At 48.7% G+C, this 12730-nt stretch overlaps 1 protein-coding gene across 3 annotated transcripts in view; it reads left to right on the forward strand.

Annotated features, from left to right (window-relative positions):
• Positions 1–10574: 10574 nt before the first annotated feature.
• The window catches only part of SLC25A17 (solute carrier family 25 member 17), a 53673-nt gene continuing 51517 nt past the window's right edge, over positions 10575–12730 (forward strand). The window contains exon 1 of one of the 3 annotated variants that reach the window (XM_032787720.2): positions 10575–10750. In XM_032787720.2, coding sequence (XP_032643611.1) covers positions 10595–10750 — 156 coding nt within the window. In that variant the 5' untranslated portion in view covers positions 10575–10594. The remainder of the gene's footprint in view (positions 10751–12730) is intronic. The other 2 variants (XM_075068104.1, XM_032787726.1) reach the window with 2 other exon arrangements.

The raw sequence follows: 12730 nt of genomic DNA on the forward strand, positions 1-12730 counted from the left end.
GATAGCCCCGGTGCGCGGAACAGAGAGGCCGCAGTCTCCCTCCCGAATCGCCCTCCATATCAACCGTGCGAGAACATTGAGGCCGCGGTCCGCCTTCGCTTGTCAAGACATTCCAATCAGCAGACGCAGTATACTGTGTCTACGTTTTTTCACACCCACACACGGCGGTAATAAGGCAAGAAGGCTATGTAAACCAAGCAGGGGGGACGAGATCTCCTCTTGCTTTGCTCCGGAGGCCATGGCAATGACGTTGTGGGAACTTTTGCAAATAGTCCGCTCTGTTTATCTAGTCGCTCCTTTCTCCCCGGTGCAGCCGAATATGCTAGCGATCGTCTCAGCCGGTCCTTTTGCTCCCACGAGTGGGTGCCTTCGCCCTGACATCGCCCTTCGCGATCTTCCAGAAGCTGGCATCCCCATATGGACCTCTTTGCCTCCCGCAAGGAACAGGAAGTGAGGCGATGTTTTGCTCTTTGCCAAGCGTTACGAAAAGCCGGGCTCGGTGCAAGACGCCGTTCTAGATTCCATGGTGACGCACCTCTTCTATGCATTTCCTCATTCACCTGTGAATCCACAAGGTCCTTTTGAAAGGTGGCAGGGACAGGGCTGTTTGATCTGCATCGCCCCAGCGTGGCCCCCGGCGCATTGGTTTCTCTGCTGCCTCGGACCCTGTCGAAGTAGTGGACCCGACTGTTCGCCCGACCTGCCTCTTCTACCTGGACTGACTCACGCAAGACCACGGCCAGCTTTGTCAACCGGAACGGCGCAAGTCCGCCGGCATGGCTTGTATAGGGCGCGCTACTGCGCATTGCCATTGCTCAAAATTCACCCAGTGAGCGCGTGCTCTGGGAAGTTAGGAAAGCCCAGTCCCGAGGACGACATACGCAGCCAAATGGAAACGCTTTATGTGCTGGTGCGCGGCCGAGGCGGCTTCCACCCCACCGATGTTTCCATCCTACAATCGTCCTCGGATTAACTTGCGCACTCGCCTTTTTATATAGAAACGGACCAAACCGTTTCGCAAACTCTCCTAGCTTTTGGTCCGCCATACTCGGCTTACGCGGGTAAGGGTTTGGCCTGTCTCCCTCGGTAGACGATCTCCTCGGTGGTGATGTCCTGGTATACGGGCGTGTTACGAACTGCCCGTCTCCGTTCGGGCCATGTAACTGCGCATTCTACTAGAGCCCAGCATCATCAACAGCGTTCCTTGCACGAGTACCCGTCCAGGAAATCTGCAGGGCAGCGACCTGGTCCTCCATGCACACCTTTGCTTCCCATTACGCCCTGGTCCAGCAGTCCAGGGATGACGCAGCCTTCGGCTCTGCCGTGTTACGCACTGTGACCTCTCACTCCGACCCCACCGCCTAGGTAAGGCTTGGGAATCACCTATTGGAATGTATATGAGCAATCACTCGAAGAAGAAAACACGGTTACTCACCTTTGTAACTGTTGTTCTTCGAGATGTGTTGCTCATATCCATTCCACACCTGCCCTCCTTGCCCACTGTCAGAGTAGCCAGCAAGAAGGAACTGAGGAGCGGGCAGGCCGGCAGGGGTATATATTACCCGCCATGGCGGCGCCACTCTAGGGGGCAACCTTGCCGGCCCGCTGGAGTTGCTAAGGTAAAAGTCTTCCGACGAACGTGCACGCGCGGCGCGTACACCTACTGGAATGGATATGAGCAACACATCTCGAAGAACAGTTACAAAGGTGAGTAACCATGTTTTTTTTAAGAGAAACCTCCTTTAAAATTGAAATTACGACAACCTATGTTAAAGCCTCAATTATAATGTTTAAGTCAATATTAAGAGTACATGTAGCTACTGATCTTTCTTTGAAAGTCAAACTATTGGATTAGTGGAAGTCACTGTGCTAAGTACCTGGAACTAGAACTTGCTGAAGTGCTAAAACAACATTTGACAGCAGTAGCCTTGTCTGCAGACAATATTTTCTTAATTTCAGTTTATTCAACTAGTTTAGGTCAGTGACTTGCTCATTCCAGTTAAGAAACTAGTTGGGAGTTGAAAAAACAGGAAAGCTTGTTTTTGTCTCTCAATTTGTGAATAAAAATAAAGGAGGGTGAGATCTGGTTCTAAAATCTTGAAGGATAGGGTGACCAGAAAGAATTAATTGAACTAGCTAGTCACAGATGCTTGCTTTTTATTTAATAAGTTTTAAACAATTTTTTAAAATGCTGTCTTTGTGAATTTTAATTTCAATTTCCATCCAGGTACAGCTTAATGCAAATTGAGTGAAAAAATCTAGTAAATAGAAAATGGTGAATGATGCATTTAATATACTAAATATAAATTAAAAATCTGGATAAATGTATGTTACATACATATTTAAGCAGTTATGTAGTTTGGTGTTTCTTTTGACGACCTACACATAAAGTTAGTGTGAAGGCTATACTTAATTGCAAAATACATTTTAATAGATACCACCCAGTGAGAATCAACTTTTCTTAAGGGAAGTAAGCACAAATGCAAAACAAGATTAAAATCAAATATTTAAGTCAAAGTTCTGTTTGATTTAAATAGATATTATAATCAGTGTTTTAAATGACCTTGATTAAAATCTACCCTGGTATTCTGAGAGAGCATACTCTCAGAGGGTGACTAGCTGGCCTGAGGCAGATATCAGTTTTTGTGAGCCTGTGGTGTGAGGCCAGCAAGACCTAAGACTTTGGGGGTGGGGCCAGGAATAAGTTTCAATGATATCTCCAGGAAGCAAGCTGACAAAGGGGTCCACCACATTAGACCTCTGCCAAGGAAAGATAAAATCTCTGAAGAATCTGTACTACTGAGCAAAGGACTGCAACTCTTGTTCGGGTAACTCCCCTAGAACACCACTGTTCTATGAGGAGTTGGACCAGGAGATTAACAGTACCTCAGGCATGGAGCTCCTGAATACCCCTTGATATCTCAAGGGTCCTGAGCAATGTACATGGGTGATCAAGGGCTGAGTCAGAGGAACTGGGGGACAATCTCAGCTGAGGGTAGAGATTACCACTTCTAGGTATAGCCTGTCTGACCTCACAGGCCCTCTTCAGGGAGGAGATAGAAGAACACATGTGAAAGAATACAGGAGAGGAATCAGCATCAACTCAGCTGAATAAAGTGACTCATCAGTGTTATGGATGGAAGAATATGAGAAAAGGGGGCTGTCTTGACCTGTTTGGGACCACTCTCTTGCTGGAGTGGGAGATGTTGCATGCTGGAGACTGGGCTTTTTATGCAATGCATATTGCTGCTTCACTTCGAGGGCAAAAGAATTGCCTCATTCTGCTCTTTTCCCCTCATGCACATGCTGTCCAATACAGATTCCAAGCAGGGAAGAAAATGTTCTAAACATACAAGTGGTGACTTATAGTGGTGTATACTGCTGCATGTGTGCAAAATAGGGATTATTACAATACTCCAAACCAAGCGCTGCAGGAGTGGGACAAGCATAGTTGTGGACTCATATGTAACTGTGCTTTTTGTCAAGCAAGATAGCATTTTTAGAGGCAGTCAACACTTAAAGACTGGTTTAGGAAACAAATCCACTGCATGGCCCTGTGATGATATTAAGTTCTAAGCGTATCTATAAAGTCTCTTGGAAATACAGGTCCAGCTGCTATGGGTAGAAGGGATTGGGGTTCCAAAGACACATCTGGGGAGGTTCTATATGGCTGCATTCTAGTTCAGCATCCTGTTTATAGCGGCCTGAATTTTACTCCACTCCTGGATAATGATGCAAGAAAACTTCTCATGGTATAGGAGCTTCAAACAGTCAGCCAGGTGTGTCAGCAGAGAAAACTTCTCATGTAGGGTTGTCAACTTTCTAATTGCAGAAAACTGAACAGCCTTGCCCTGCCCTTTCTCCAAGGCCCTGCTCCCACTCACTCCATCCTCCCTTCTCTTGTCCCTTGCTGTCCCCCACCTGTTGCGGGCAGATAGACTGCTGAGGCAAATAACAGTCATAGTCCATGCCCGGAGTGTTTTAGTGCCAATAAACACACCGAGATGGAGAAGCAAGCAAAGTTTATTTGAGATCTCAAAGAGGTGCCAGGAGACTGATGCCTCAAATCAAACACACCTAAAACAAGCAGTCTGTTTCTTTATATCCATGAGAACTTTTCTCGCTGACTAGCAAGCCCCCCATTTCCCCTCCCTCTTCTTCCTTCCTTCCCCTGTAGCAGTTACATTAATCAGCATCATTAAACCGTTAAACAAAGCTGGCAACTACATCTAGTTTATTAGGCCCACTCCTTTGAACTACTATCTTGTCCTGTCGAGAGGTGTTTTATTTCACTCCCTTGTGGCAGAAGTATGCAGGCTTCATTATTTTTGCTCCATACCAGTTTGAGCAGCCTTACAACTGATAAGGGCTGGTGCACCTGGCCTTTCCCCTCTGCCAGCCTCTGAGGTGGATTAGAGTTTAAACGTGGAAGGACTCTTGTTCACTAGAGGCCTGAAACAGGGAGATCTTATATTCTTATTGCCTTTCACTTTTCTAAGTTACTTAGGTTTATGCTTAGTGGCACCAACACACTCACCCCCACTCACTCATTTTCACTGGGCTGGGGCAGGGGGTTGGAGTGTGGGAGGGAGTAAGGGTTCCAGTTGGGGGTGTAGGCTCTGGGGTGAGGCCAGGGATGAGAGGTTTGGGATGCAGGAGGAGGTTGTGGCTGGGGGGTGGGGCTGAGGGGCTTGGAGGAGGAGGTGTGGGGTATGGGCTCTGGGAGGGAGTTTGTGTGTGGAAGGAGGTTCCAACCTGGGGCAGAGGGTTGGGGTGTTGGAGGGGCTCTGGTAGGGTGACCAGATGTCCTGATTTTATAGGGATAGTCCTGATTTTTGGGTCTTTTTCTTATATAGGCTCCTATTACCCTCCACCCTCTGTCCCAATTTTTCACACTTGCTGTCTGGTCACCCTAGGCTCTGGGCTGGGGATGCGGGCTCCGGGGTGGGGCCAGACATGAAGGGTTCGAGTGGGGTGTGGAGAGGGCTCCATGCTGGGGCAGGGGTAGGGTGACCATATGTCCTGTTTTGGCAAGGACAGTCCATTTTTTAAGCAGTGTTCTGGCTGTTCTGACTTCTTTGGCAAAAGTGGGCATTTGTCCTTGATCAGTTAGCAAGAACAAACGGGACAAATGCTCACTTCTGTCAAAAAAGTCAGGTGTGAGGTGTGAGCGGCGGTGCCAGCCCCCGGCAGGGAGCAAAGGCAGGGCTTGGGTGGGGAGGCAGACAGCTTGAGTGAACAGTGATATCAGCCCCAGTCTTGACGTCGGGGGTATGCAGAGATTGGACAAGCAGTGACCCCAGCTTCTCAGGATGGGGGAAGAGAGGGCAGGCTCAGACAAGTGACTTGGACCAGCCCTGCATGGGGGGAAGGTGAGGGGGCGAGGGCTAGCCCCACACAGTGACCCATTTTATCTTTGGAAAATATGGTCACCTTAGGCAGGGGGTTGGGGTGTGGGAGGGGGCTCAGGGCTGGGGCAAGGGGTTGGGGTGCAGGCTTTGGGTAGTGCTGACCTCAGGCAGCTCCCAGGAAGCGGCAACATATTCCTCCAGCTCCCAGGCAGAGGAACAACACCCGCAGGCACCGCCCCCACAACTCCCATTGTCTGCAATTCCCAGTCTTAGCCAACCTGCCTTAGCTCTGCTGTGCTGCCACCTGTACTTTTAATGGTCCAGTCAGTGGTGCTGACCGGAGCCACCAGGATCCCGTTTCAACTGGGTGTTCCTGTTGAAAACCGGATACCTGGCAACCCTAACTGTGGATAGGCTTCAACAGGAGAGATTGAGGGAGTCCTACACCAGAATATCCCGTAAATCAGGCCTTGTCTACACTACAAAGTTTTGTCAGCAAAAGTTATGTCACTTTATTAAAAGCACTTTAATTAAAACTGCTGTTGCATGTCCACCCTAGCTCATGTCAGCAGAGTACATCCACACTAGCAACCCTTGCATTGACACAGAGCAGTGCACTGTGGGTAACTAGCCCACTGTGTAGCTGGCCGCAGGGTGCTGTGGGAAGGGTTTGCAATGCCTCATGGGGCAGATACAGCATCACATGATGCAGGTTCCTTAATCCCATCATTCTAGGGGCATCCTAGTAGATTATCAGCTGCTTTTTCAACTGAGGAGGGCTGTGTGGGAGGGAGAGGGGAGTGGTGTATCTGGGGTGAGGGAGACAGCAGGCTGACTAACCTATCCTGAAGCAGAGAGAGGGAGAGGGGACCCCCCCCCCCCATGTCAGCCCCAAGCTCTGCTCGGCACAGCAGTCTCTCCCGAATCAGCCCGCTCTGCCTGTGGTATTGTGCTTCCTTCTGAGTTCCGGGAGCGGCATCCTGAGCAGGTCTGTGAGCTCTCTGTGCAGAGGAATGTCAAAGCAGCACAGCAGTTGTGTCTATCCCCTGTCCCTCAGCAAGCCACCGGGTTCCTAGAACAGATCAGTAAAGGAGCATTCCACATTAATGATTTGCTCTTTGTTCCTGGAGCAGAGCAGCATGCTCAGCTGTCTTGATACTTCTCAGAGCTTTGAAAGGGGAGGGGTGAAAACCTACAGGGCAGCGTAGATCAAAACAGTGAGCATCAGGGGCGGGACCAATGGACCCTCCGCAGGTGTGGCTCCAGCAGAGCGCCCCCAGTGGCTTGCCGCCCCAAGCACGCGCCCCTCGTGAGCACATGTGGTCAAGACAGGCATTGTGGGATACTGGTGGAAGACAGTTATGTTGACAAAACAGCAGTCGATACTGATGCGTTGTTGCTTTAACTTTGCCACAGAAAGCTTTATGCCTCTTGTTGAAATGGTTTTATTTTGTCAGCAAAACAGCAGAGTTTTGCCGCCAAAAGTAGCTTCGTAGTGTGTACCCCTTCCCTGTTTTGTCACAGATTTTGCTGACAAAACTTTTGTAGACAAAGCCTCCGTGATAGGTAGGTGAGCCCTGTTCACAGGGCCGGCTCCAGGCACCAGCGCAGCAAGCAGGTGCTTGGGGCGGCCAACTGAAAGGGGCAGCATGTCTCTCAGTCCCTCTTGGAGAGAAGGGCCTGCTGCCTAATCGCTGTCAAAGAATGAAGCGGCAGCAGTAGAGCTGCCACCGATCGTGGCTTTATTTTTTTTCCCGCTTGGGGCGGCAAAAACGCTGAAGCCGGCGCTGCCTGTTCATATCCTTTTGACTGGTCTGATAAAGAAAGGGAAATTCATCCTCTGTCTCCCACATACCAGACAAGTACTCTAACCACTAGGCTAAAAGTGTTAAGGTGGTCAAAAGCACCACCTCCTCTTCTGTCTGTTTTGTGTGGCATGAGACAAGTTCCTAACCCATTTCCACAAAAATCAGCGTAGGCATCTAAGCCTCCTGACTCCAAGAAGTGGGTTTCCATTGGTGGAATGCTAAGCTGAGCTATGTTTCCTGTCTGTGGTCTGGACTCAGGTGCCTATCTCTGAGAGAATGGTGGGGTTTAGCACATACTCCTCTCCTTACCATCTCCCACTAGCTAGTTTAGGCAGCTCCCTGACAAAAGTGCTTGCTTTTGTGGATCATATTCTTAGGCACCTATCTCTCTCCTTTCATATAGGAAGCTTAGGCCCCTAACTCAGCTTTGAGGACTACAGTGTTGTTCCTGTGATTTTTCTAGGTTTCTAAAAGTTAGGTGTTGTAATGCTGATCATCATGGTATCTAAGTCCTTTTGTGAAGCCCATTCTATCTATAACTTAACCCTGAGAGGATTTAAACTCCTTTACTGCGCTGAGAAAAGCCCTTATTGGGACTGCCTGAGGAGTCAGACTTAGAGATTGGAGCAAACACTAGTGGTCTATTAGAGGTCTAGATGCTGGATCCAACAGCTGTACCTCATGAGTGAGGTTATAAAATGTTTAGGAGTGCAGTGGACTAGGAAAGAGTAGAGCTCCTTTCCAGTCAGGAATTATCATAGGCTGGGGACAGATTAGATCTTTCTTTTTATTGCGCTAGACAAAGGAGGGTTGGGGTCACTCTGCCAAGAGGGGAAATCTTGATTGACTGATTAAACCACCTTGTCAAGTTGTCAGAAGGCAACTTGGTACAGGAAGTTGTTTTGTGAGTGTGTTTTGGTTTTCTTTTCTATTCTTGGTTAAAAGGTGACCCTGGACCCGGTTCTAAGTGATGAAGCAGCAGTGTTACGATGAGCCCTCAAGCAAGGGGAATTTTTGAGTTTTGATTAAAGCATTAAGAAATATGGAGATGGAAAGAAAATGGAGTGGGTGAGGAAGAGTGTTATTCATGTGAGAGAATGAAAGTGGGAGACGGGAAGAGTGAAAATGGACTAAAAAGAAATGGGAAATAGAAGCAATGTCATACAAAAATAAGGTAAGTAACTTTGATTAAAGTTCCTTAATGACATTTCCTTGGTAGAAGAGGGGAAAGACTGATTGTCCTGAGAAACTTCAAGTCAATTGTAGAATAGTGAGTGACCATGTAACCTGGAGGAGTATTGGTGGTCATGAGATAATAGAAATGTACAACCAGTTTAGCTGATTCTACAAAAAGTAATTTGTCCTTTTTTTATTTCCTCTCCTCCCATTTTACAAGATTTGTTTACCAGAGGAAGCTGCTAACTAGTGGAACAGATAAAGGCATGAAAGCCTCAAGGACCACCTCCCAAACTGCCTGTTCAATAGTGCAGTCCTGCTGCCATGTCTCCTCCAAGCCCTCCCTGTGAACCCTGCACTGCACAGGTCCTCAAGCAAGCTGATTCTCACCAAATAAGTGTAGTCATGTCTTTGAAATAGTATTTGTTCTGTCTCCAGATCTTGTTGCAAATGGTAAATCTATAGATGCTCTGTTTGTTATTTGTGTCTGTTGATCCAGCCTGGGCCAGTGGCTAAGCTTCTTTTTTCCATGTCAGAGGTGAGTATTGGATCATGGCAGGGTAAGGAAGACAAAAAGGAGATTGTTGTTTTTCCACCCTGGAACAGTAAGAGTGAGCAAGATAAGGAGGGAATGGAAAAGGGTGTAGGAGAGAAGAGGGGAGGAACAGACAAAAGAGAGAGTGTGAAAGATATAAATAGGAACATGAGACCAGACTGTGCAGATAAAGGCGGAAGGCAACCAGAAGAGAAAACCAAAACTACAAGAGTAAGAAATATTTTAGGACTCAAAACTGGAAATACTTTTTTTAAATAAACAAGCTGGGCTTGCAAATACAGCCTAGAAAATATGGAAAAGGTGTTGGACAGGGACAAAGCACAAAAGGGAAGACAGAAGCATAATTGTTCTAAATGGGGAAGGTAGTCATGGGCAAAAAGGAATATTGTCTGGCTTGAAAATAAGGAGGACTAGGCACCCAGTTGTTATTGCCAACTAATTTATTGGTGCTTCTCTTAAAGCTCCAGCTCCTGGAGGCTCGTGATTAGATGAAACTTCAGCTTAATTTAAAAAAATCTAGTCTTCATGGTTGCAGAGAAAAGCTAGAAAATCTGAACCACATGCATCCTAAAGGTTTAAAAATCAGAAAGCAAAATAAGACACCTACATCTACTGTTTTTAAATCTGTTTTGGGCCTGACTCATGACTCTTGAACACCTGGAGTTGGCACCCTTTTCCTCCCCCTTCTTCCCCATTTACTGATACCACAACTCTCTCCTATACAGGGATCCCCTAAGCTGTTGCTCCTACCTGTCTCTCCAACAAGTGGCCTGTTCTTTGTCATTGTAAATCTGGTCAAGCTAATTTCTGATCTTGAAGGCAGGAGGGTTTTTTCATCGCCAACCTGAAATGCTTAAAAATCACAAGTCTGCCCCTTCTCCCACAAGAATAGGCTTAAGCCCCCCTCCCCCCAACATTTTGTATTTAATACTTGTATTTGCCTTCTGTTTTTTGAACTAGTAAGGCGCACACCTGCATCATCTTTTCAAGCTCTTCTCTGCAACCATGAGAATTAAAATGAAAGCTTGAGATACCACCTAACTATAAGCTTCCAAGTTCAGGGCTTTTAAGAAGCACTTAATATTGCGGCGGTTCATAAAATTGAGAATTGGTAACTTTTTGGGGGGTGCAGTTCTGGGGCTGGTTGCACCTCTAGTCGAGGCAGGCATCGCTCAGAGGGTACAAACATTTGGCTTGAGCGTGGTTTGTGTACGTGGCTGCTGAGGGCAGCGCGTTCAGCGAGTGAACTAAGTCGGGGGCGCCTTGCCCTGGGGACAGTCAGGCGCTGAACACAAGCGACTCACAGCAGCTGTGGGAGAGCCGGTCCCCCAGAACGGCTGCTGCGGGTATCGCAGTGAGAGGAGGGGGCGATGTCCCTGATGGCCCCGTGCAGTCAGGCCCATGGGGAACTCCGCTCCCTCCCCCCAGGCTTTCCCTGCGCACCCTCTGCCCGTTGAGCCCAACGGTTGCAACCCTGTTTGAAAGCCCGCGCGACCCAGGGGGATCCGACGAGCACGAGGGGGGAAGGGGAAGCCTCGGCCACCGCTTCAGCTGCACCTCGCGCTCAGGCGCGAGAGTCCGGGGCTGGGACATAAGCCAGCGCCGCGCAAGGAAGCGAGAGGCTGGGCGCGGCGATTGCAGTGGGCGGGGTTTGGGGGCCGTTGGAGGGGGAGGGTCGGAGATCACGTGCGCAGGGGGAAGCCATGGAGCGGGAAGCGGGGGCGCCGGGAGCGGGGTTCCCCTGCTCGCCTGCTGTTGCCTCTCGCCCCGCTCGGTCGCCGGCTGGGCCCGCAGGAGCAGCAGCCATGGCGGCGGTGTCCTCCTACGAGAGCTTGGTCCATGCCGTGGCCGGGGCTGTGGTGAGTGCGGGGCGAGGCGCCCGGGCTCGGGTGGGGAGCGGGGTCTGGGTCCTGGGCAGGGGCCCGCCACGTCGCCCCTACTGAACGGGGTCTCGCCGGGGGCGGGGTTCTGGCAGCCCGGCAGGACAGGGCTGGTGGTGGGGAGCGGCTCCGGCTTCCCAGGGCCACAAGAAGTTGCTCTGTGGGCCCGATCCTGAGGTCCTGAACGCCCTGGATTGGGCTCCACGTCTCTGGCTCCTGCTCGCCTGGCGCTGTGGAGCGGGGGCTTTCCCAGCGGAAACCCTGCAGGGGGCCCAGGTGTCAGATGCCGTCACTGCCCTGCGGGCCGCCGCTGCTCTGGCGTCTCATCTAAAGAGGAGTCAGGGCTGCGTTTTTGCCTAGCTGATGCACCCACCGCCTGTGCTTGAGACGTGCCTTGCGTTTTCTTCCCCTTCCTGCCCTGTTGGAACAGCAAAACATGGAGAGGGGTAGACACAAGGCGTCTCCTCTCTGCTGCCCTCCTCCTTGACTTGTCACCTTCACCTGTGTGTGAGGACAGTAACGCTGCCACAGCTGCACGTTGTGATGTCAGACTGAGCTTTACCTTCTCTGAATTTGGTGAGAACGGGCTGGTTATAAAGACAGCACCTGTAATATGGACACCAACGTCTCTGTGGTCTGAACAGGGGTCTTGAAGCCAAGAACTCCAGTCTCAGTTCTCAGAAGAGTAGCCACGTTAGTCTGTATCTGCAAAAAACAATTAGGAATCTGGTGGCACTTTAAAGACTAACAGACTTATTTGGGCATAAGTTTTCCTGGATAAAAAACTTCTTTGGAAGAACTTCTTCTGAAGTGGGATTTTTACCCACAAAAGCTCACGCTCAAATAAATGCTAGTCTTTAATGTGCCACCAGACTCCTCATAGTTTCAATTGTATCACTCATTCCTTTTGGGCAAAATCACTCATTTTCAAAATGCCCACTAATTTTGCTTGCCTCACTTTTTGAGTGATCAACTTGAGATACTTAGGGGATGACTTCCAGGCTGAGCACCTGAAGCTCCCACCAGAGCCAGTGGGAGCTGCTGGTTCTCAGCACCTGTAAAAGTTAGCCTCTACAGCTTTGGGCATGAGCTTGAGCTTATATTGCAGTGTGCCCTACAAGTCTTGATTTGAGCACCCAAAATTAGAAGACATTTTGGGCCTTAAGTTGAGATGTATCTTAGATTCTGTAAATGGGGATCAGAATATTTACCTCCAAGTTATGCATTCAGAATTAGCCTTGTCATATTTGTAAAGATGAAAGCCACTATATATTTTAATGATCAGAAAATATATCAAACAAGTGCACTGCAGCTAAATGAGGTTTGGAAGAAAATTGGTATAAACTTGTTGGAGATAATACCAAATTTGTGCAAGTTCCCTGGGTTATTGGTAGAGCCTGCCCTGGGTGGAAGAGAACTACTTTTTATAAGTAAGCAGCAGCATCTTGTTGCAACATCTTATCAGTTAACCCTCCCCATCAAGCAAACTGATGTTCCCCTTAAGTTTCCTTGTGAGGTTGCTCAAGGTGTGGGAGTTGCCTGCCAGTCCCCAAGATCAAAAACAGATTCAAACATGTGTAATCGCTGTGTTAGTAACTTATACTGCTCTTACATTCTGGCAAAACTTTCTGGTCTAATTAATAGGTTCTTAGATAACTAATGCTATAAGCTTCCTCAGTCTTGTCTTACAGTTGAGACACTGATGCTTATTAAATGATACAGTTCCAGATCATCTGCCACAGAAACTATATCTGCAATAGATTTTTAAAGTCATCTTGTTCAACTTCATCATCCCTGACAAATATGAGAGAGTTCTCTTTCAATATTAAAGGGTTTGAGGAGTTCACAGCACCTTAAGCCACTGGTTCTCAACCTGCAGGCCACTTGTGGCTCAGTCAGCACACAGCTGTGGCCCATATGACATCCTCAGGGCCATACAGGTAGTGTTGTGTGTGTGTG

This window comes from Chelonoidis abingdonii, chromosome 1 (genome assembly GCF_003597395.2).
Source record: "Chelonoidis abingdonii isolate Lonesome George chromosome 1, CheloAbing_2.0, whole genome shotgun sequence".
NCBI classification, from domain to species: domain Eukaryota; kingdom Metazoa; phylum Chordata; order Testudines; family Testudinidae; genus Chelonoidis; species Chelonoidis abingdonii.